The sequence below is a fragment of the Bufo gargarizans genome, chromosome 6, assembly GCF_014858855.1.
Source record: "Bufo gargarizans isolate SCDJY-AF-19 chromosome 6, ASM1485885v1, whole genome shotgun sequence".
Lineage (NCBI taxonomy): Eukaryota > Metazoa > Chordata > Amphibia > Anura > Bufonidae > Bufo > Bufo gargarizans.
This window is the reverse complement of record NC_058085.1, coordinates 17,112,994-17,135,209: the sequence shown is the minus strand read 5'-3', so window position 1 is coordinate 17,135,209 and position 22,216 is coordinate 17,112,994. Positions and strand designations below refer to the sequence as shown.

Sequence of the window (22,216 nt, the reverse complement as noted above, 5' to 3'; positions counted from 1 at the left end):
CAAGACTCACTCTCATTTCATCAGTCCATAAAACCTTAGAAAAATCAGTCTTGAGATATTTCTTGGCCCAGTCTTGACGTTTCAGCTTGTGTGTCTTGTTCAGTGGTGGTCGTCTTTCAGCCTTTCTTACCTTGGCCATGTCTCTGAGTATTGCACACCTTGTGCTTTTGGGCACTCCAGTGATGTTGCAGCTCTGAAATATGGCCAAACTGGTGGCAAGTGGCATCTTGGCAGCTGCACGCTTGACTTTTCTCAGTTCACGGGCAGTTATTTTGCGCCTTGGTTTTTCCACACGCTTCTTGCGACCCTGTTGACTATTTTGAATGAAACGCTTGATTGTTCGATGATCACGCTTCAGAAGCTTTGCAATTTTAAGAGTGCTGCATCCCTCTGCAAGATATCTCACTATTTTTGACTTTTCTGAGCCTGTCAAGTCCTTCTTTTGACCCATTTTGCCAAAGGAAAGGAAGTTGCCTAATAATTATGCACACCTGATATAGGGTGTTGATGTCATTAGACCACACCCCTTCTCATTACAGAGATGCACATCACCTAATATGCTTAATTGGTAGTAGGCTTTCGAGCCTATACAGCTTGGAGTAAGACAACATGCATAAAGAGGATGATGTGGTCAAAATACTCATTTGCCTAATAATTCTGCACTCCCTGTAAGTGTCACACAATCTGTCATTACATATACACACCAGAGGCTGCAGCACCTAAGGAAGAGGGAACGCCGACTTCTGCTGCTTCAGTGTCCGGAATGGTATGAAGGATACGTTTATTCCTCTCAATAGGTTGGTGCCGCAATTGCACTCGATGGATTAATACCGCAGTTACACCAGACGCATTTCCAAACTGCACGTTTTCTTCCTCAGTGGTTGTAATAGTATAAAAATGAGGGACCAATCGCTCCTTATCCGGAGCTGTGCTGATACCAGAACCTGGGCCGGACCGGGTCAGGCTGTTTTTGTAGTGTTCTAGTCATTCACAATGCACACCCTGCGGTTTCTTCAGTTGTTCTATAAACCAACAAATAAAACATAGAAATGATCTAGATTATAAAATCCAAAATATAGAAAATACTAAACATAATTGATAAACAAATCATAAAACTGAGAATAAAAAAAAACATAGAATAAAATGAAGACAGACCTGCAGAGCGAACCAACACCCTGGAATGAAGATCACATTAGCCCTTTTACACTACATGTGTCTATTTTATTCTATATTTTTTTATTCCCAGTTTTATGACTTGTTGATCAACTTACTGTATATTTTGTATTTTATATATATTGGATTTTATGACATATCATGAAACTGCCTTGACCTCACACACGTTTCAATCCATATAAAAAGAGAGACTACAACATCTACACTTTATTATCTCCCCCGATGTCTCCTCTTATCTCCACTTATTGTATTTTACATGGGATTTTACATCGTCTCATCTTCTTTCCATTCAGGTTCCTACAATATAGGATCCGCTCAGTGGAGATCTTCTATATAAGATCCTTCTCCTGATTGACCCGACAAGAATGGACAGGGACAAGATGGCGGAGAGTATAATAAATCTCACCCTAGAGATCCTCTTCTGGCTTACTGGAGAGGTGAGAGATTCTGATGATGTCACATTACATCCTCTTATCTATGTTACTAACAGATGGACATGACTGGAGAGATGAGGGACTCTGGAGATGTATGGAGTGATAGTTATTACTGTGTCTCTCCATAACTAGGACTACACAGTAGTAAAGAAGACCTCTAGTGAGCGCTGTCAGGACCCTGTGTCTGAAGGATGGGGAGGAACCCTGAGCCCAATCATGGGGCCTCCATCTCGCCCCCTGATGTATGAGGAAATCAATAGAGAGAAGATCCTAGAACTCGCCAACAAGATGATTGAGCTGCTGACTGGAGAGGTGACACTGCTGGGAATGCTGGGACATTATACAGGAACACTATGAAGGGATCTGGGTGATGACTGTATCATTGTGTTGTCAGGTTCCTATAAGGTGTCAGGATGTTACCGTCTATTTCTCCATGGAGGAGTGGGAGTATTTAGAAGGACACAAAGATCAGTACAAGTATGTCATGATGGAGGATCACCGGCCTCTCACATCACCAGGTAATAGACATGACTAAATACACACGTCCTCTCATTATCTGTATGTAAGGGATGAGTTCAGTCACTGGATGTTTCCTACTGTTGGAAATTGGCCACAACAACACAAAACTGCTTGAAGCAACTTCTTCCTCAAAATATTCTTTCAGGAAAGATTTAAGCCTCATTCACACATCAGTGTTTTGTCAGTGATTTCCATCAGTGATTGTGAGCCGGAACCAGGATTTGAGCCTCCACAGACATAAGGTATAGGGGAAAATCTGTACCTGTTCTGTGTTTAGAGTCTCGCCTGGTTTTGGCTTAAAATCTCTGATGGAAATCTGAAGATCAGCAAGACTTGAAATTAATGTAAAATGTTGTCAGATTATGGCACAAGAGGTAAATGGAAGTAAATTACAGTAAAAGGCAGCGCTCTGTTCTAAGTCCTGGACACCGTCCTTTATATCTCAGAGAACAAAGGAATAATTCATATTTTAATTCCAGTTTTCCGCAGTGTGTGGCTGTACGTAGACTTCAGTGTTTTACACACAGATTCCATCATTATCATACGTAACCATAGATCTACACAAGTTACACCGACAACAACTGCTAATTGGATAAAAGTTCCTTATCACGATCTCTTGTTGCATAAATAATTTGTTCCTGGGGCCTTCCATTAATCCTCTCCAATTCAAGTACCAATCTCCATTGTTCTTTCCAAAGAGCCCCATGGTCCATAAAGCCAAAATCGGCTCTTTCATTTATCACCGGTCCAACACCAAGGATCGATCCTGATCATAAAGATGCAATTGATTAGTTTTAATAAATGTATTTGGCTATCTTGGCCAAGGCTTCTACTTCTAGTGCACATATTATCTACTTTCTAAAGGTCACCATTCCATCATAACATATTTAATTGATTACTTAAAAGCCTCTAATATCTTAACTAAAGTAGTTAGTACTAAAAGTACTCAGCATTCACTTCAAAATGGTGATTAACTCTTTAGCTAAGCTCCTTTTTGAGGTGTAAACACAAGGGGGTCCTTTACTATTCTGAAATAAGCCTAAATTAGATGTATTTCAGGTGCAGATGTCGGTGCAATGGGTGGCGGCAGGTCTACAATTGTCGTTGTGCAGTGGGAAGGGAACGGGCCGGCAGGCCTGTCTCATTTACCATTCTCTACAAATGTTTCAGGTGTAGAAAAGGGTCTAAATGTAAGATAACTTGGAAGCTGTCTTACATATAGAACTGGTGCTGGAAGCCCTGAAGTTGTGGAGAGGCCTGCGCCTCTTAATAACTTTGGCGGAACCACCGCCAGCTTAGGACTTTAAGACCTGTGCCTAAAACACAGGTCTTAATAAATGTGCCCCAAGATGTATACCTAAGACAACATGGCTGATCATCCAATCTAATCCTGATTCTGCAACACCTACAGTTAAGGAAGAGAAAACAACACCCGAGAGATGTCCCAGTCCTCTTCTTTCACAGGATAATTCAGAAGAACGTTACTATGTCCCACTAGATGATCAGATAGATGGATATAAGGACATCATGATGGAGGATCACCGGCCCCTCACATCACCAGGTAATAGACATGACTAAATATACACGTTCTCTCATTATCTGTATGTGAGGAATGAATTCAGTTACTGGATGTGTTTCCTACAGTTAAGGAAGAGATAACAACACCGGAGAGATGTCCCAGTCCTCTTCTTCTACAGAATGGGTCAGAAGAACGTCACAATGTCCCACAGGATGATCAGGTAGATGGAGATAAGGTCTCATGAAATGTCCCCTATGATCTGTAGAAGGCTGTGAAGATCTTGTCTTCAGTCTTGTTTTATCCACCAGTATTATATGATTTATCCTTGTATAATGAGAAAGATGGCGATGGCAGGATTACAGCTGACCATAGACGTTACATGTTTGGATCTTCCCACTGTTTTCTGCCTGTATAGACTTTTAAGATGGCCTCCTCTGTCAACTGCTGCAGATCTTTTGTGGTCGCACAAGATTGGCACAACAGTTTTCTGAGAGGTCTTAGGCCGGGACCTTGCAATACTACAAATGGTCAACCAAAGTTGTGTTTGGATTGTCAGCTTGAACATGAACATCAGGAGATAAATGCATCATTATATTCAAAGGTTTTGTAGTCTAGGGTGCAGTCTCCTGGTGTCTCCTTACTGTCAGAATGGCAGTACCAAGATCATACCACGGATTCTATTCTAGCACATGTAGATGCAAGTCATCCTTCTTACTTGCATAGAGTATAATATAATATTCAGGGGTGTAGCTAAAGGCTCATGTGCCCTGGTGCAAGAGTTCCAGCCCTTCCCTCAGTGCTTTTTGGCCAGGGGCAGTCAAGCAAATAGCCTTCGTGCTGCCTGAGGTGAAAATTGAAACGGCATCCCCTTCCCCAAGCCAAATTCTTGACTTTACCCTTTCCCTCCATCCAGAGATATAACTTGACCTGCATAAACGTTGTATAGTACCGGTGTCTTCTTATGTGGCACAAGGGTCTTTGGGCCCCCTCAGGCTCCTAGGCCCAGTAGCGACTGCACCCCTTACAGCAGGGGTGGGGAACCTTTTTACTGCCGAGGGCCATTTGGATATTTGTAACATCGTTGGTGGGCCATACAAAATTCTTAACTTAAAAATTTGACGGCTATATTTGGTCAAAGATATAAGTGACTTAGGGGTAAGTTACAGAAATGGAGCTTCAATTAAAAAAATCTAGAAGGCTGTATATTTGCAGCACAAATTGGTGCCTGTGCTATATATTACAAATAGTACAGGCGCCATTTTGACCACATATAGCAGTGTAATTTTTAAGTTGAGAATGTTATATATTTAGTTATTTGGCATTATTGGCAGCCAAGCTTAACCCAGATGGGTCCAGAGAGGGGTTCACCCAGCTTTCACTCTCCCTGCCACTGTCCCTGCAATCTTCTTCGCAAATGTCCCTACCAATATCCCTTCCCAGCCTCAGTTCAGACCCCAATCAGACCTCAGATCAGACATTTAAAATAAATAAAAAAATAAACTTGCCTCTCCAGCTCCGGATGGTTGGCAGATTCACTTACCTTCCCGCCACAATGTACTGTGACCTGACAGCGCACAGAGTCAGGTCATAGTGCGCATCTACATGCTCTACGTCCTGACAATGTATGTGTTAGGGCACAGCGTGGGGCCGGAAGAAGACCAGGGAAGGTGAGTACAGCTAGCAATGCGCTGTTCTCTCCTTCCTGTGCCTCCCGCATGCTAATGACCGCTTCCGTAATGGGAGTAGTCATTAGCATTTTCACAGAATGTACTGGTAGGGGGTAACATGAAATGGTCCCGCAGGCCAGAGGTTCTCCACCCCTGCCTTACAGCTACGCCCCTGATAATATTGGAAGTTGATTATTGGAAAAGCTATATAGGATTATTTTCAGCAGCACATATAATTCTAACTCGCCAACAATTTTCTAGCTGCTCAGATGCATCCATATATTTTGAACCTTTGATTATGGACACCTGGTCATGTGATCTCTAGTCTGACCTCCAGTCTGAGGCTTGCTGTCTCTCTCCTGTGTGGCTGATATCCTGTGATCTACAAGATTACAGCATCATTTATCAGATCCCTCTGGAGAGCTCCCTCCCCACCAGCTACTCCTCCTTGTCTTCTGTATGTCCCTAAACATATCATGCTGCTGAAGATCTCATCTCTACATTATCCATTACACATGAAGAGCAAAGGTTTAGAGTCTGAACCTTGTAGAAGTGGAGAGACATTTAATTGTACCACTTTCTTTAACCCCTTCTTCCCCGGGCCAGTTTTCGCTCTTCTGCCCAGGCCATTTTTTGCAAATCTGACATGTCACTTTATGTGGTAATAGCTGTAGAACACTTTTACTAATCCAAGCCATTCTGAGATTGTTTTCTCGTGACACATTGTACTTCATGATAGTCATATATTTGAGTCAATATATTTTACCTTTTATTTGTGAAAAAAATCCCAAATTTACCAAACATTTAGAAAAATTCGCTAATTTTCAAATTTCAATGTCTCTACTTTTATAACAGATAGTGATACCTCATATAATAGTTATTACTTTACATTTCCCATATGTCTACTTTATGTTTGGATCATTTAGAAAATTGCATTTTGTTTTAGAAGGCTTAGGCTAGTTTCACACTAGCGTTCGTCGGTCCGCTCGTGAGCTCCGTTTGAAGGGGCTCACGAGCGGACCCGAACGCTTCCGTCCAGCCCTGATGCAGTCTGAATGGAGCGGATCCGCTCAGACTGCATCAGTCTGGCGGCGTTTAGCCTCCGCTCCGCTCGCCTCCGCACAGCCAGGCGGACAGCTGAACGCTGCTTGCAGCGTTCAGCTGTCCGCCTGGCCGTGCGGAGGCGAGCGGATCCGTTCAGACTTACAATGTAAGTCAATGGGAACGGATCCGCTTGAAGATGACACCATATGGCTCAATCTTCAAGCGGATCCGTCCCCCATTGACTTTACATTGAAAGTCTGAACGGATCCGCTCAGGCATCTTGCGCACTAAATTTTTCTAAGTTATTAATGCAGACGGATCCGTACTGAACGGAGCCTCCGTCTGCATTAATATGATCGGATCCGTTCAGAACGGATCCGATCAAGCGCAAGTGTGAAAGTAGCCTTAGAAGTTTAGAAGCAAATCTTGAAATTTTTCAGAAAATTTCCAAAACCCACTTTTTAACCTCCCTGACGGTATTCCCGAGCGTGATTCGGGGTTAATTTTCGCTGCCAGAAGCGGTAACCCCGAGTCACGCTCGGGGTAGATTGCAGAGGGAACCGTGTGTGTCCTTACCTAATCCCGGCGATCCAGCGATGTTCCCCGCTGTGATCGCCGGTGAGAGCCCCGGCGGATGTCTCATCTCTCTTCCTGGTTCCGCCTCTGTGAGCCGCAGCGCCTCACAGAGGCGGAACTGGGCGGGAGATTCAAAAAAAATACATTGTATATAAGTCAAACACAGACATAAAGTTAGGTGATACAATCCTGTCAGATTACACTATCACCTCAGATTTGACAGATTTGATCTGATCATTCTACACTGCCCTGACTGCCCTGGCTGTTTTTTCTAAGCAAAAAAAATAAATAAAAAAAATATATATTTTTTACCATGGCATCAAAGCGTCACTTTAGCATCACCAAAGCGGGTTTGGATCAGATAAGTGACAGCGACAGCGACACAGAGCCCCTCGCAGAATTGAGCGACAGCGATAGCGATTCGTTGAAAGATTCATCATCCGACTCTGAACCTGACCAGAGAAGTGGCGACAGCGACGAATCTGCACTTGAGCTCAGTGAGGTGCGCTCTTGGTGCCCTATTGATTGCGGTATGGATGCAGTACCACCGCCAAGATTCCCGTTTACAGGATCGCCTGGGATGAAGGTAGACGTTGATCACAATGATCCTTTGGCGTACCTAAAATTATTTCTGACTGATGACATCATTGAAAAGATTGTCACGGAGACAAACCGCTACAAAGAGCAGCAATCCACTACTCTGCACAGCAAGTTTTCCAGAACCAGAAAATGGGAACTGGTGAGTAAGGAGGACATATGGAAATTTCTGGGGCTAATACTTCTTCAGGGGGTGGTGGGGAAACCCCTGCAGAAATGGTACTGGACTACCAATAAATTGCTGGCAACCCCATTTTTTGGCACCATCATGTCCGAGTACCGATTTTCCCTCATAATGAAGAATTTACACTTCACCAACAATGAGGAATTTGACGAAGCCACACATCCAGCGCCAAAACTGAAGAAGATCTGGGAAGTATTCCAAATGATCATAACAAATTTCCAGCAGGCCTATGTGCCAGACAGAGACATCAGCATTGATGAAAGTCTGATGGCTTACAAAGGACGCCTCAGCTGGATTCAATACATCGCATCCAAGAGAGCGCGGTTTGGAATAAAATCCTATATGCTCTGCGAGTCTACAACTGGCTATATATGGAATTCTATCATATACACCGGCAAAGGAACACAATTCAACCCCAGGTACAGCGGCTATGGGATGGCAACGTCATCAGTCCTTTCACTGCTTGAACCATTGCTCAATCAGGGGTATTGTGTTACAACAGACAACTTTTACACGTCGCCTGAGCTGTACGAGTTTCTACTAAAAAACAAGACTGACGGATATGGAACCGTTAGGGCCAACCGACGTGGCCTGCCATGTATGTTTTCCAAAAAAAAACTGAAAACAGGAGAAATGGTGGCCTGGCAGAAAGGAAAGATGATGGCAATGCGTTGGCGTGACAAAAAAGACGTGTGCCTAATGAGTACAGTACATAACACCTCCACTACCACGGTCCACACAAGAGGTGGGAAAGATGTCATAAAGCCACAACTTGTGATCGACTATAATAACACCATGGGAGGAGTCGATAGAGCCGATCAGGCGATGACATTCTATCCAGCTATGCGGAAGCAACAAAAAAAATACTACAAAAAAATATTCAGGCATCTCCTGGAACAATGTCTGTGGAATGCCTATATACTGTACAAAGGAAAGAGCGACAAGCCTCTTGTTCACTCTGACTTCATCTGGAAGGTGGCGGAGCAGATTTTTGTGAACTACCAAACGCCATCAGTGGCCGTGAACAGATCTGGACGTCGCGCTGTTGACGTTGTAAACCCAGAGAGGCTGACTGGTCGTCACTTTATGGATTACATCCCGCCAAGCGCAAAAAAGGCAGCACCTACAAGGATGTGTGTAGTTTGCTGCTCAAAGCGAGATGGAAATGGAAAAAAAATCCGAAAGGAAACCAGGTTCCATTGCCCTGATTGTGACGTTGGTCTATGTGCAGTCCCATGTTTCAAAATTTACCACACCCAGGATGTTTACTGAATTTTCTTTTGTTTGACAAATTTCATTATTTATTACATTACTGAATAAAATTATATTATTTATTAGATTATAACTCATGATTTTATTTTTTCGAACTTTATCACATCTGAGAGGTCTACTAGAGTCTTCTTTGGTCAGGTTTAAGTAAGTAATTACTAAGAATTGCAGGCCTACAATACATAACACCAAATTTCCATGCAAAAAAATGGTACCACTTTTGGAACAAAATTCCTGACATAATCATACCGCCAGGGAGGTTAAGGACTAGTTCAGGTCTGAAGTCGCTTTATGAGGCTTACATAATAGAAACCACCCAAAAATGACCCCATTTCAGAAACTAAGCCCCTCAAGGTATTCGAAACCAGATTTTTACAAACTTTGTTAACCCTTTAGGTGTTCCACAAGAATTAATAGAAAATGTAGATGAGATTTCATAATTTAACTTTTTTGGCAGATTTTACATTTTAATATTTTTTTTCCAGTAACAAAGCAAGGGTAAACAGCCAAACAAAACTCAATATGTATTACCCTGATTCTGCGGTTTACATAAACACCCCATAAGTAGTCGTAAACTGCTGTACGGGCACACAGCATTGCGCAGAAGGAAAGGAATGCCATATGGTTTTTGGAAGGCAGATTTAGCTGAACTGGTTTTTAGATGCCATGTACCATTTGAAGCCACCCTGATGCACCCTACAGTAGAAACTCCCAAAAAGTGACCCCATTTTGGAAACTAGGGGATAAGGTGCCAGTTTTATTGGTACTATTTGGGGGTACATATGATTGCTCTATATTACGTTTTTTGTGAGGCAAGGTAACCAAAAAATTGGAGCCTTATCTTGTTTGCCCCCTGGAGCACCCCTGGCCACGGTCCACTGGTTGGAGAGGATCCATAGGAACGGATAAGTACTTTTACTATTATCAGTAGTACCCGCATTGATCTGTATAGCTGTATGTTTTTTCTCTAGCAGTGTAGTGCCGCCTGGAGGTGCTACAGCAACTTAGTTTTTTTCATTTCACTTTTTGGACTGTGATCATGGGTCCATTTAAACCATTGTTATGTAGTCGCTGGATTGTGGCAGCGACATATTCGTCTATATACTTTTTCAGTCTCCTGATGAACCGTATAATTAAGGGGAAACGCGTCGAGACTCAGAGCATTAATTTATAACTATCTATGTAAATTGTGGTTTTCTTATTGTTTGATCCAGGGATCCTCCTGGACCTTCAATTAGGATGAAATATTTTGTTACAGTATCGTTGCAGGACCCAGACATCCATATGGGTCGCTATGTCATAAGGGCAATTTAAGGACAGGTAGGTTAGGTACGGGGACGGAGTGCTCCCACCATTAGAGTGCATCTCTGGGCTGAGACAAGCGCAGGGACACCATAGGGACACATTAGGGACCCATATGGTTCTGGCCCTGGTGTACCACCATATACAGCCTCCTCCACCTAGTCCTTGAATTGTCTCTTTCTGTCTGTATGTTTTTTGTATGTCTATCAGTCCCCACGTGAGGGACCCATTTGTGTATTTTTTAAGATATTTAGATTAAAAGTTATATTTTAGGTAGTTGGCCCCAGTGATATTGTTCTTTGATACAACTACCAATTAAGAATTTTCTCAATATTTATTACCCTGATTCTGTAGTTTACAGAAACACCCCATATGTGGTCGTAAACTGCTGTACGGGCACACGGCATTGCGCAGAAGGAAAGGAACGCCATATGGTTTTTGGAAGGCAGATTTAGCTGAACTGGTTTTTAGATGCCATGTCCCATTTGAAGCCCCCCCGATGCACCCTACAGTAGAAACTTCCAAAAAGTGACCCCATTTTGGAAACTAGGGGATAAGGTGCCAGTTTTATTGGTACTATTTGGGGTACATATGATTGCTCTATATTACGTTTTTTGTGAGGCAAGGTAACCCAACAATTGATGTTTTGGCACCGTTTTTATTTTCACCAACATTCATCTGTTAGATCATGTGCTATTTTTATGGAGCAGGTTCTTACAGATGCAATGATATCAAATATGTCTACTTTCTGTTTGTTTTAGTTTTACATAATAAAGCATTTTTGAAAAAAGAAATAGTTTTTGTGTCTCCATTTTCTGTACGCCCTATTTTTTTAACATTTTTCTGCCGATCGTCTTGTGCAAGGGCTCGTTTTTAGCAGGAAGAGTTGACGTTTTTATTGGTACCTGTAAAGGGGGAATATTAATCACCAATATTTATGCAAATATCGATAATATATTCGATAATTAATATTCATAAATAGGCGCGAATCGTCTAGTGTGACTCCGCCTATTTATACCTTTATATAACAACAACAATACAATACCTTCGCTATACACTAATCACTATGCTGCATGCGCCTAACTAACTCACTACCGCTAACAAGTACACGCTACACAAAGGGTACAAATATAACAGTATTTATTAACACCTGACGCACACGATATACAGTAAATACACAGCACTACAAATATACAATCCTAAACTACACGTTCCCAAATTCCGCCCACAAACTAACTATACAAGTATTAGCAGCCCACCCCACCCCACCTGTCCAATTCTATCCCTAAGATTGGTGGCCCTGCAGGGGTGAATGCAGGCCACAGACATTGGGTAGGGGTCCAGCGATGCAAGGGTTCATACCTTGCAAGTATAGTAGGATTAGGGTAAGGGGAACTAAAGGGTAGGGATCCATCAATGCAAGGGTTGGCTCCTGTTAGGAGTATCGGGAACAGGGATGCTCCTGTTAGGTGGTTAGGGATTCAGCAATGCCAGGGTTAATACCTAACAAGTGATTGCTGAGGTACAGGGCAATGGTAGGAGTGGATGACAGGGAGAGGGATCATAGGGTGGTGAGTTATGGGCAAGGGGTTGTAGGGGGTATGGGTATAGTTATTGCAATGGGATGTGTTGGTGGCAGGGAAGGGGTTGGAAATAGGGGGTATGTGAGGGGTAGATAGGGGCTACACAGGTAAATACTTAATCCTTCCAGAGTTAGTAGGCCTTTTCCAGGTAGTCATCATGGATGTGCTTTCTCCCATGTGTCTCTGATTCTAGTCTGGTTGCAAGAGACCCTCTTCCTTCCTTGGGGCTCCTATATCAGCCTCAGAAACAGCCCACCTCCCCCCTCCTCAGTGATGTGACATCATAGTGTGCCTTCCTCAAATCCCCAGAGTCCTCCCCACTAGTCCCAAAATGCTGGGAGTAGAAGCATGGCCATGGGGCAGAGGTGTGGAAAACAGGTTTATAATGTCTTTGGTTAGAAAGCCCCCTGACAAACGGTGCCAGAGAGTCTGATTGTTTGGGGCCTGAACAAAAGAGGACTAGATACTAATCAGCTGTTATCCTACAGGCTATCAGCACAAGTTTTACTCTAAACATGGGGGATGAACTGTTGATAAGAGTTTATAGGGAATTGAATACACTTCCCTCTACATATATACATAAATATATATATAAGAAAATGAAATTTGGCGGCACCAGTACGCTGGCTCAGGTGCTATGTCCAAGGGAATGAGCTTCACCCTTAATATATATCCGGAAATGGGACAGCACTCCAAGACTTGAAAAGAATAAATATCTTTATTCACACATGTGAAAAAATAGCAGCAACGTTTCAGCTCACAACTGAGCTTGAGAAAGGCTCAGTTGTGAGCTGAAACATTGCTGCTATTTTTTCACATGTGTGAATAAAGATATTTATTCTTTTCAAGTCTTGGAGTGCTGTTCCATTTCCGGATATATATATATATATATATATATATATATATATATATATACTTATTTGGGGGCACATATTTTCCACAGGGGCCACAATGAGTCCCTGTAGACCATTAGGGGCAGACGTGCGCAGATGCTGGGCATATCTGCGTACATCGTCCTATGACGTGGCAGTCAGTGCATGCATATATATCACACATGCACGCACTTTTGTATGGATATATGCATACGTCTCAACCCTTCCTCAACAGTACCATTTTTGGGTACATATGATTTTTTTTTATCATTTATTATTACACTTTATGGGGCAAGGTGACCAAAAAATGTGTTGTTTTTGGTGCAGTTTTTATTTATTTATTTTTACAGCGTTCACCTGAGGGGTTAGGTCATGTGACATTTTTATAGAGCGGGTCATTACAGACGTGGCAATACCCAATATGTCTATTTAAGTTTTACACAATAATAGCATTTTTGAAACCAAAATAATTATGTATTAGTGTCTCCATAGTCTGAGAGACATATTTTTTTTTTTTTGTGACCGAATGCCTTAGGTAGGGTCTCATTTTATTGCGGGATGAGGTGACTGTTTGGTACTATTTTGGGGGGGTACACACCTTTTTTTTTATTGCTTGGTGTTGCAATTTTTTTGATATAAGGTGACAAAAAAGCTTTTTTTTTTTTTTTTTTTTTTTTTTTTTTAACGGTGTTCAGCTAACGGGTTAGGTTATGTGATATTTATATAGAGCTGGGTGTTACAGACGCGGCGATACCTAATATGTATATATTTTTTATTTCACTTTAGCACAATAATAGCATTTTTTACACAAAAAAACTTTTTACTCCATGTTCTGAGAGCTATAGTTTTTTTTATTTTTTGAGCGATTTTCTTATGTAGAGGGCTCATTTTTTGCGGGATGAGGTGACTGTTTTATTAATACCATTTTGTGGGACATACACCTTTTTGATCGCATGGTGTTGCATGTAGTATGGAATTGTGGACTGGGTGGCTCAACGTTTAGACTACCATGAGGAGGAGATTCGGGGCGGAGGGGCACCCCATGCATAGTTGTGTTTGTGGTGGTAGGAGTAGTGGCACCTGTAACTGTACTGGTGATGGTAGGGGCAGTAGTAGCAGCAGTGGAACTCAAGGCAAGTATAAAGCAGGTAATCCGGAGGAAGCTAGGAAACCCATGATGACATATCACAGTTTTCATGGTGGAGAGGTTCAGGACTATTACAATGATTGTGTGTTGGACAGGATCTGGGCGCTAGATCAGGGAGCTGAGAAGAAGGTAACATCAGAGGAAGAGGATGGTGGCAGTGGCAGCAATACAGAGTGAAGGCAGCATACAGTTAGAAGCTCCCAAAACCTGCCAGGGCCAGATCTGCTTCTAATATTGTCAGCTTGGGAACTGGTGATGATGATGATACTGTGGTTGCAGACTGAAAACGTGCCAGACCTAAAACAAGCTAGGCTGCAGCTAGCTCTGTGTGGAGTGTGCAAGTATCTCCTGCCTGGCAGTTTTTCTCTACGGTGCTGGAAGACAAAAGCAATGCCCTGTGCAAGATCTGCCAGATTACAATAAGCCATGGGAGTGACAGAGGTGTCTGCCAGCTACCACAACAAGAGATTCCTCCTTCTCCCAGTCTCCTTTGTGGCAGCCAGGCGGCATCCACGTGCAGTACTGTGTCCAAGTCACCATCAGTTACTGCTTCTCCTGCTCAGACTATGCCTCCCCCTTTTTCTGTCCCACCATCAGCCATCGATAATGGAATGTGTGACCAAGAAACAACTCTGCTTGCACAAGTTGCTGGTGGTGCAGTCGCTGTGGTACCACTTTGTGGATTCTGTTGCCTTTAGGGGGCTAATGGCATGTGCTCAGCTTCACTAGAAGTCATCTAGCTGGCATTTTTTTCAAAAAAAGCCATCTCTGCTTTGTACTCTCAAGTGGCGGTGAATGTAGGCCACTCCTTGCAATTCTAGCTGTGCAGCAAGGTGCACACAATGGACACCTGGAGCAACGGTTACGGACTGGAACAGTTCATGCCTTTCACAGCCCATTAGATCAATGTTTTTTGCAGCGAGGCAGCACTGTAGCAAGAAGGCCAGGTCCTATTGACACCTCCACGTTTGTTCCGACACCAGGCACTTATCGGCCTCCTCCATGGCTATCCTCCTGTCCCATACAGAAGCAGGGCAGAACATCGCTCCCATTACCCCTTCTTCTTATCATGTAAAGCGTTGCCATGCCGTTTTAGAGCGGATCTCCCTGGGTGATAGTAGCCACATAGCCAAATACTTTCTAAAGTGCATCAAGCAGCAAACAACCGCGCTGGCCGTCTCCTCACCTAACTCCAACTGGGCAAGGTGGTCAGAGACAATTGCAGGAACATTGTGGGAGAAATAACACATGCTCCCTGAATGATGCATGCGATAAATCTAGCCGTGCAGCGCTTGTTGAAAAAAAGTACAGTGGCTTTTATAAGGTACTAATAATAGTAATAATAATCCTATAATATAATCGTAATCAGTTTGCACGTCTCCTGTCCTTTTACTATAAGCAGTGATAAGTTCTCACCTCTCCTGTGTTCTCCGCTGTCCCTTATACTAGGTTCAGTATCTTCATGCCTGCAGTCATCCCAAAACTGGTAGACAGAACAGGAAGACAGCATTAAAGGGTTTGTTCAGGAATAAGTAACTTTTCACATGTGCCCGCAGCCTCTACTATGGAAAGAGTCATACGTACCTGCTACCCTCAGCTTTGGTTATGTGTGCCAGCTCCTGTGTGTCCATCTTTCAGTAAATGTTGTTTGCTCCCTCGCCGGCACAGACATGGTCACCTGCTTTACTGCAGCTAATGACTGGCTTTAGTGGTGATGTGCTTCTTGTGGACATGTTACCCCTGAATCCAGTAATTGGCTGCAGCAGAGCAGCCACGGATCGAAAGAACTTTGGCTTACCGGCTTCACAGCCCTGGGGCGGCCAGCAAGGGCAACAGGTGCACAAACAGTGTAATGTTATATACACAATGTAATGTTAGGGATGGAATATAAGGGCTACTCTCCCTGCATTGCAAACTGGTTGGAATAATGAAGCAATCAGATTGGATTTATACAGGAGACCTGCAGATATTTGGGTCAGATAACTTCTGCTGTCCGGTCATTTTTGGTCGTCTTTTTAGGTCATATAAAACCTTCCACACGACTTTTCCAACCGTCTGATGACTTCTACAATATTTCTTTCACAGCTTGTGAATCCGGGTGAAGATCTGAACAATATTAATCCTACAGAGACATATGTGAGGGGTGATGAGCAGAGTACAGAGGACATTCCTACAGATAACCGCCCAGGTGAGTAGTGACCACTAAGTAAAGCAGAGAGGTCTCTAAGATTCTGCTGATAAAAAAGAAATAGATATATTGTGCAATATGGGAATAATGATTAGTGTTGATCGAGCATGTTCGGCCGAACACCTTTTCGGCTCAAGCATCTCGATGCTCGGCACATGGCGGTACTCAGCCAAGTACCGTATGTGCTTGAGTCAGCAACTTCCGGGTCCCAGCGCAGTGTCCAAATGTCTTTACCCCAGGACTTTGAACGCATGCACAAATACCCAGCCACCCACCCACCCATAGGCCATAGCACTAAATGCGCAGCTTTCCAAATTACTGGCCCTGGAAAAGTTGCCATTTAGTCTTGTGGACACTGAGGCCTTCCGCAGCCTGGTATCGGCGGCCGTCCCGCATTACGCAGTCCCTAGCCGCCACTATTTTTCAAGGTGTGCCGTGCCCGTCTTACACCAACATGTGTCCCGTAACATCACACGTGCCCTGACCAACACAGCTACTGGGAAGGACCACTTAGCCACGGACACGTGGACAAGTGCATTTGGCCAGGGATGCTACATTCAGAGGCGGCTCTAGACTTTGTGAGGCCTTAGGCGAAACTCGAACATGAGGCCCCCACGAACACAAGATATGCAAGCGATAATAAAGATCAACTACAAACAAAAACACTTGGTATAGTATCCTTAGTCTGTCTATTAAATGTGCAATACATTTGTCAGCATTGTTTTAAGGGAAAATAAATACTCTTTTGGGCTTATATTCACTGGTTGGGCACCACTGTCTGTCTGTGGGCGGCAGCCGGACACGGACTGAGGTGAGGGCCCTGGCTGCTTCTTCTTCTCCCCTGCGTGGCTGCGCAGCTCTTTGGGGGCTGAACTGGCAACGTTCAGAAGAAGTGCTTGTGTGGCGGCACGCTCCGAGCCCCAGCAGCCACTGCTCTCCTAAAGATGCAGAGAGGGAGCTCAGAGCAGCCGCGGGTCCCGCTGCGTCTCTTCCATTAGTCCACTTAGGGCCACCCCCGGCCGCGGAAGCCAATAATTGTACTTGTGGCGGTGTCAGGTGGGAGCCAGAGCGAGGCTCCATATAATGTGCCAGTAAGTGTCCCCATAGTTCCCCCAATAATGAGCCAGTAACAAGTGCCTCTCCTCCTCCCAATCATGTGCCAGTAACAAGTGCCTCTCCCCCAAATCATTTGCCAATAACAAGTGCCTCTCCCCCACCTCTCTATACTTACCTCCTTATGGTAGCGATGCGATGCAGGCCTCTTTCGACATGTGTCCCGCGCTGTAAGGCTCAGGCGGCGCGATTACATCATTGTGCTGCCTGAACCGGCCTCTGATAGGCTGCGGGTCTTGTGCCAGCAGCCTATCAGAGGAACAGGGAAAAGAGACGCCTCTCGCTCCTCTTCCCCGCCGCAACACAGTCATCTGTATCGCTGTCCTGAGGCCCTATGGCTTGGACACATCCTTTTGGTTGTTCCTTATAGTTTTCTAGCAATTTTCTGTTAACTCTTGAAGACTGATAGAAGCAGCTGGAATGTTGGGATTTTCCAGCATTTTCCTGCCCCACTAGCCATGTTCCACCTACTGGACAGTTGTCAGCCATTCTTTATATAATTGACAACTACAGTACCTTTTGATATGCTAATGGTCCGTTGTCCAGATAGACAGTACTCGCTCACACTGGCTTTGAGAGGACAAGTATAGGCTCTAATTACCAGGAAGTTGCTGAGAACAGGATACCGATACAATATATGGCTTACGGTATTTTCCTAAAAATCTGTATTAATCTGTATTTCTTACACGTGCATAAATAAATTCACCTACATGCCTTGACATGCTATCAGTGGGGTTATTAACCCCTTAGTGACCACCCATATGCCTTTTTATGGCGGTCACTAAGTGGCCTTAGGATGGGCCGCCTCTTCTTTTACGGCGCCCCAGTCTAAGAGCTGCACTGATGAGAGCCGCGGCCCTGCTCTAACAGCCCGGACTGGCAGGAGTGCTGATCCAGGCTGTTTAATACTTGCGCCTGCCGCGGGCAGTGGCGCCTGCCGCATGTAAACTGCTGACAGATAAAGTGGACTCCCTCTTTCTCCCATCGGCACTTTGTAAATGCGATCGCAGAGTGCCGATGTGTGTGAAGGCTGGCTGGTGTCGTGTGTAGGCCCCAGACCAGCCTTGAGTAATTTTCAGCAGCAGAATAGCACTGACCTTAAAATGAAATGCACTATAGGGATAATGCATTGCACTTTAAAATCAATCAAAAAGCTGTCTGTTATAGTCCCCTTGTGGGACTATGAAGTGGTAAAAAAAGGGGGGGAAAAACCCTAATTTATTCAATAAATCTCATTTAAAAAAATTATGCTTTTTTTTTTTTTGTTTGAAAATAATCTTTTCAATAAAAAAAATCTCCCCCAAATGTTTGGTATTTCTGCGTCCGTAACAGCCCAGACTACATAGATTATGCAATATTTATCATCTACGGTGAATTCTCGCAGCTACCAGACAATAGGGGCATATCCTGGTGAATTGACCCTATTGTCTCATGAGATAACACCTTTAATATTATAAATTCACGAAAAAAGAAAGATGTTATGGTGTGGGCCATGCAGAGTGACAGGACTGAGATGTGGCGAGACCTCGGTATGCACAGTGTCCTAGCTGTAGTGATGAAGTTCGGGTCACAGGATTATTCTTTGGCGCTATATGTAGTTTGTGTAATCGGGAAAGGCTGCAGGATAAGGCTACATTCACACAACAGTTTTTAGAATGAATTGAACTCGATGGCGCTATTCACGTGGCCATTTTTTTTTTAAGGCTGAATAGTGTTTGTGATAAATAGGACATGTCCTATTTGTGGCCGTTTTCACTGCAAGATGGACCCAATGTAAATTAATGAGACTATTTTTAATGGCCATTTAGACAGGAGTGCATCCATGTAATGGCCGTCTAAAATGGGCACACAAGTGGAAAATGGCCATTTAGGGGTTAAAATAAAAATAAATTGCCTTATCCGCTTGTACACACAAGGCAGTCTCTCTTAGTGATGAAGGACCTGTGCTACCAACGTGATGACATCACCATGTTTTCCCATCATTATGGCTTAGTAATGCATGGTGACATCGTCCCACTGAGAGTGTAGGTCCTTTAGCACCAAATGAAGAGCGACTTTTCTCTACGCGTGCTGATGCTCCCTAAATGCCCCCACTCAGTAGAATGTACTCAAGGTCTCCAAACGGTAGTTATGCCCCCTAAGTGCCCCCACACAGTAGTTATGCTCCCTTTGTGCGCCCCCTGCAGTAGAGCTGTCCCTTAGTGTCCCCTTTACATCAGCGAAGCTCCTGTACTGTGAATAAAGTTAAAGTAATACCGATCTTCCCAGCAGCAGGCAAATATTTGGTGTTCAGTGGTGAGATTTTTTTGTATGACCTCTTAAAGGGTTTCTATCACTTCGCTGCACATATTTAGCTGTCAGACACTAGCGATCCGCTAGTGTCTGCTCTGCCCAACCATCCTAATATAATTGCTTTTGGGGCAGCCGTTTTGCTAAAAAAAGAACTTTTATTAATATGCTAATAAGCCTCTAGGTGCTATGGGGGCGTCATTAGCACCTAGAGGCTCCGTCTACCTTCAGAAACTGCCGCCGCCCAGCGCGTCCCTCCAGCCCGCCCATCTCCTCCTGAATGCGATCCTCCTTGTGAGCGCCTGTATTCGGCGCATGCGCAGTGAATGTCTGACCGCTTCCTTGCTCATACATCTTCACTGCGCCTGCGCGATGACGCCATAGTGCTCCAAGGAACAGGCGCAGTGGAGATGTCTGAGCAGGGAAGCTGTCAGACATTCACTGCGCATGCGCCGAATACAGGCGCTCACAAGGAGGATCGCATTCAGGAGGAGATGGGCGGGCTGGAGGGACGCGCTGGGCGGCGGCAGTTTCTGAAGGTAGACGGAGCCTCTAGGTGCTAATGACGCCCCCATAGCACCTAGAGGCTTATTAGCATATTAATAAAAGTTCTTTTTTTAGCAAAACGGCTGCCCCAAAAGCAATTATATTAGGATGGTTGGGCAGAGCAGACACTAGCGGATCGCTAGTGTCTGACAGCTAAATATGTGACACCGAAGTGATAGAAACCCTTTAAGAGGTCATACAAATCTCACCACTGAACACCAAATATTTGCCTGCTGCTGGGAAGATCGGTATTACTTTAACTTTATTCACAGTACAGGAGCTTCGCTGATGTAAAGGGGACACTAAGGGACAGCTCTACTGCAGGGGGCGCACAAAGGGAGCATAACTACTGTGTGGGGGCACTTAGGGGGCATAACTACCGTTTGGAGACCTTGAGTACATTCTACTGAGTGGGGGCATTTAGGGAGCATCAGCACTATGAAGAGGGCACTAAGGGGAATTCCACTGTGAAAGGGACACTGAGGGGAGATAACTATTGTGTGGGGCACTAAGAGGGAATTTGTCAACTCTTGTCCAGCGCTAGGAAATATTTTATTTATATATCTTTTAAATGACTGATTGGGTGGGGGTTGCAGGGAAGTTGCTCAAGGTGGGAGCCAGCATTTTCGAGTTATGCCCCTCAGTCTACTATTAGATTGTGGTCTGTTTGGCCACCACTGTTGTAGTCAATTGATATTGTAATTGTGTGCCATGTCTTATACTTTCTGTGGATTTTTTATATCGAAAATTTGTAAAACTTCTATACAATTTTAATATTATTCATCAATAATAAAATGTGTTTTATTCTTGGCAGATGACTGTACCAGGAATTTAGAGAAACATCTGGTATCTTCAGATTTTGAAGTAGATTATGGTATCACACAAGATACATTTGAAGAGCATGCCAATATGCAAAATATACCGTCATCCAATCACAGCAACGCATCAATTGATTCTTTTAAACAGGTCCGATCTTTTGATTCATCACAGACTGTAACACAGAATAAAAGTCACAGAGGAGGTGCTAAACATAAAACCGCTCACGTAAAAGAGAAACCATTTTCATGTTCAGAATGTGGAAAATGTTTTAACCATAAATCAGCTCTTGTAAAACATCAGAGAATTCACACAGGAGAGAAGCCATTTTCATGTTTAGAATGTGGGAAATGTTTTATCTGTAAATCAAAGCTTGTTGTGCATCAGAGAATTCACACAGGAGAGAAGCCATTTTCATGTTCAGAATGTGGAAAATGTTTTAACCAAAAATCAGATCTTGTTATACATCAGAGAATTCACACAGGAGAGAAGCCATTTTCATGTTCAGAATGTGGAAAATGTTTTAAACATAAATCATATCTTGTTATACATCAGAGAATTCACACAGGAGAAAAACCATTTTCATGTTTAGAATGTGGGAAATGTTTTAACTGTAAATCATATCTTGTTATACATCAGAGAATTCACACAGGACAGAAACCATTTTCATGTTCAGAATGTGGAAACTGTTTTAACCATAAATCACAGCTTGTTATACATCAGAGAATTCACACAGGAGAGAAGCCATTTTTATGTTCAGAATGTAGAAAATGTTTTAACCGTAAATCACAGCTTGTTATACATCAGAGAATTCACACAGGGGAGAATCCAGGCTAGAATAGTGTCCAAATGTCTCAATCAAAGATATGGTTCTGGGAAGTGTGGTCTCTACTTTAGACATAAATAACACCATGTCATCAGCATATAAGCCGATTCAATCTTCTAGTTCTCCTATGTTTATACCCTTAAACTGCTCATCTATCCTAATGCTTATAGCTAAGGATTTTATGGCAAGTGCAAAGGGCAATGGGGACAGAGGACATCCCTGAAGCGTTTCTCTTCCTAAGTCAAAACTTTCAGACACCAGCCCGTTCACCAGTATATTAGCCCTAGGTTGCTTGTAAATATGGAAATCAAGTTAATAAATTTGGGACCAAATCCAAAATGTTGGAGTGTCATCAATAGGTACGGCCACTCTAAAGAATCGAACGCTTTTGCGGTATCGAGGGATGCCAATACCCATCTTTCCTCCCTCATAATCTGAGTCACCACCTGTACCCTCCTGATGTTATCCGTGGTGGATCTGCCAGGCAAGAATCCAGACTAATCGGGGTGGATCAACATACTGACAACTCTTCCTAATCTTACTGCCAGAAGT

At 43.5% G+C, this 22,216-nt stretch overlaps 1 protein-coding gene and 1 long non-coding RNA gene across 2 annotated transcripts; both read left to right on the top strand.

Annotated features, from left to right (window-relative positions):
* The first annotated feature begins 1,567 nt into the window (after positions 1-1,567).
* LOC122940517 lies at positions 1,568-2,059 on the top strand. Its single transcript, XR_006390343.1, has 3 exons — positions 1,568-1,610; positions 1,740-1,919; positions 2,002-2,059. It is a non-coding gene; the product is annotated as an uncharacterized LOC122940517 (long non-coding RNA).
* A 13,834-nt stretch (positions 2,060-15,893) lies between these two features.
* LOC122940440 (gastrula zinc finger protein XlCGF17.1-like) lies at positions 15,894-21,981 on the top strand. Its single transcript, XM_044297116.1, has 2 exons — positions 15,894-16,074; positions 20,837-21,981. Exons 1-2 carry the CDS (start codon positions 15,945-15,947, stop codon positions 21,673-21,675), a joined length of 969 nt encoding a protein of 322 aa, XP_044153051.1. The 5' UTR covers positions 15,894-15,944; the 3' UTR covers positions 21,676-21,981.
* The last annotated feature ends 235 nt before the right edge of the window (positions 21,982-22,216 follow it).

Bases quoted from the DNA above. Each gene is read 5' to 3' on its own strand.
- LOC122940440 (XM_044297116.1), top strand. From the start codon at position 15,945: ATGACTTCTACAATATTTCTTTCACAGCTTGTGAATCCGGGTGAAGAT. The intron at 16,075-20,836 runs GTGAGTAGTGAC...TATTCTTGGCAG, and splicing joins TCCTACAGATAACCGCCCAG to ATGACTGTACCAGGAATTTA.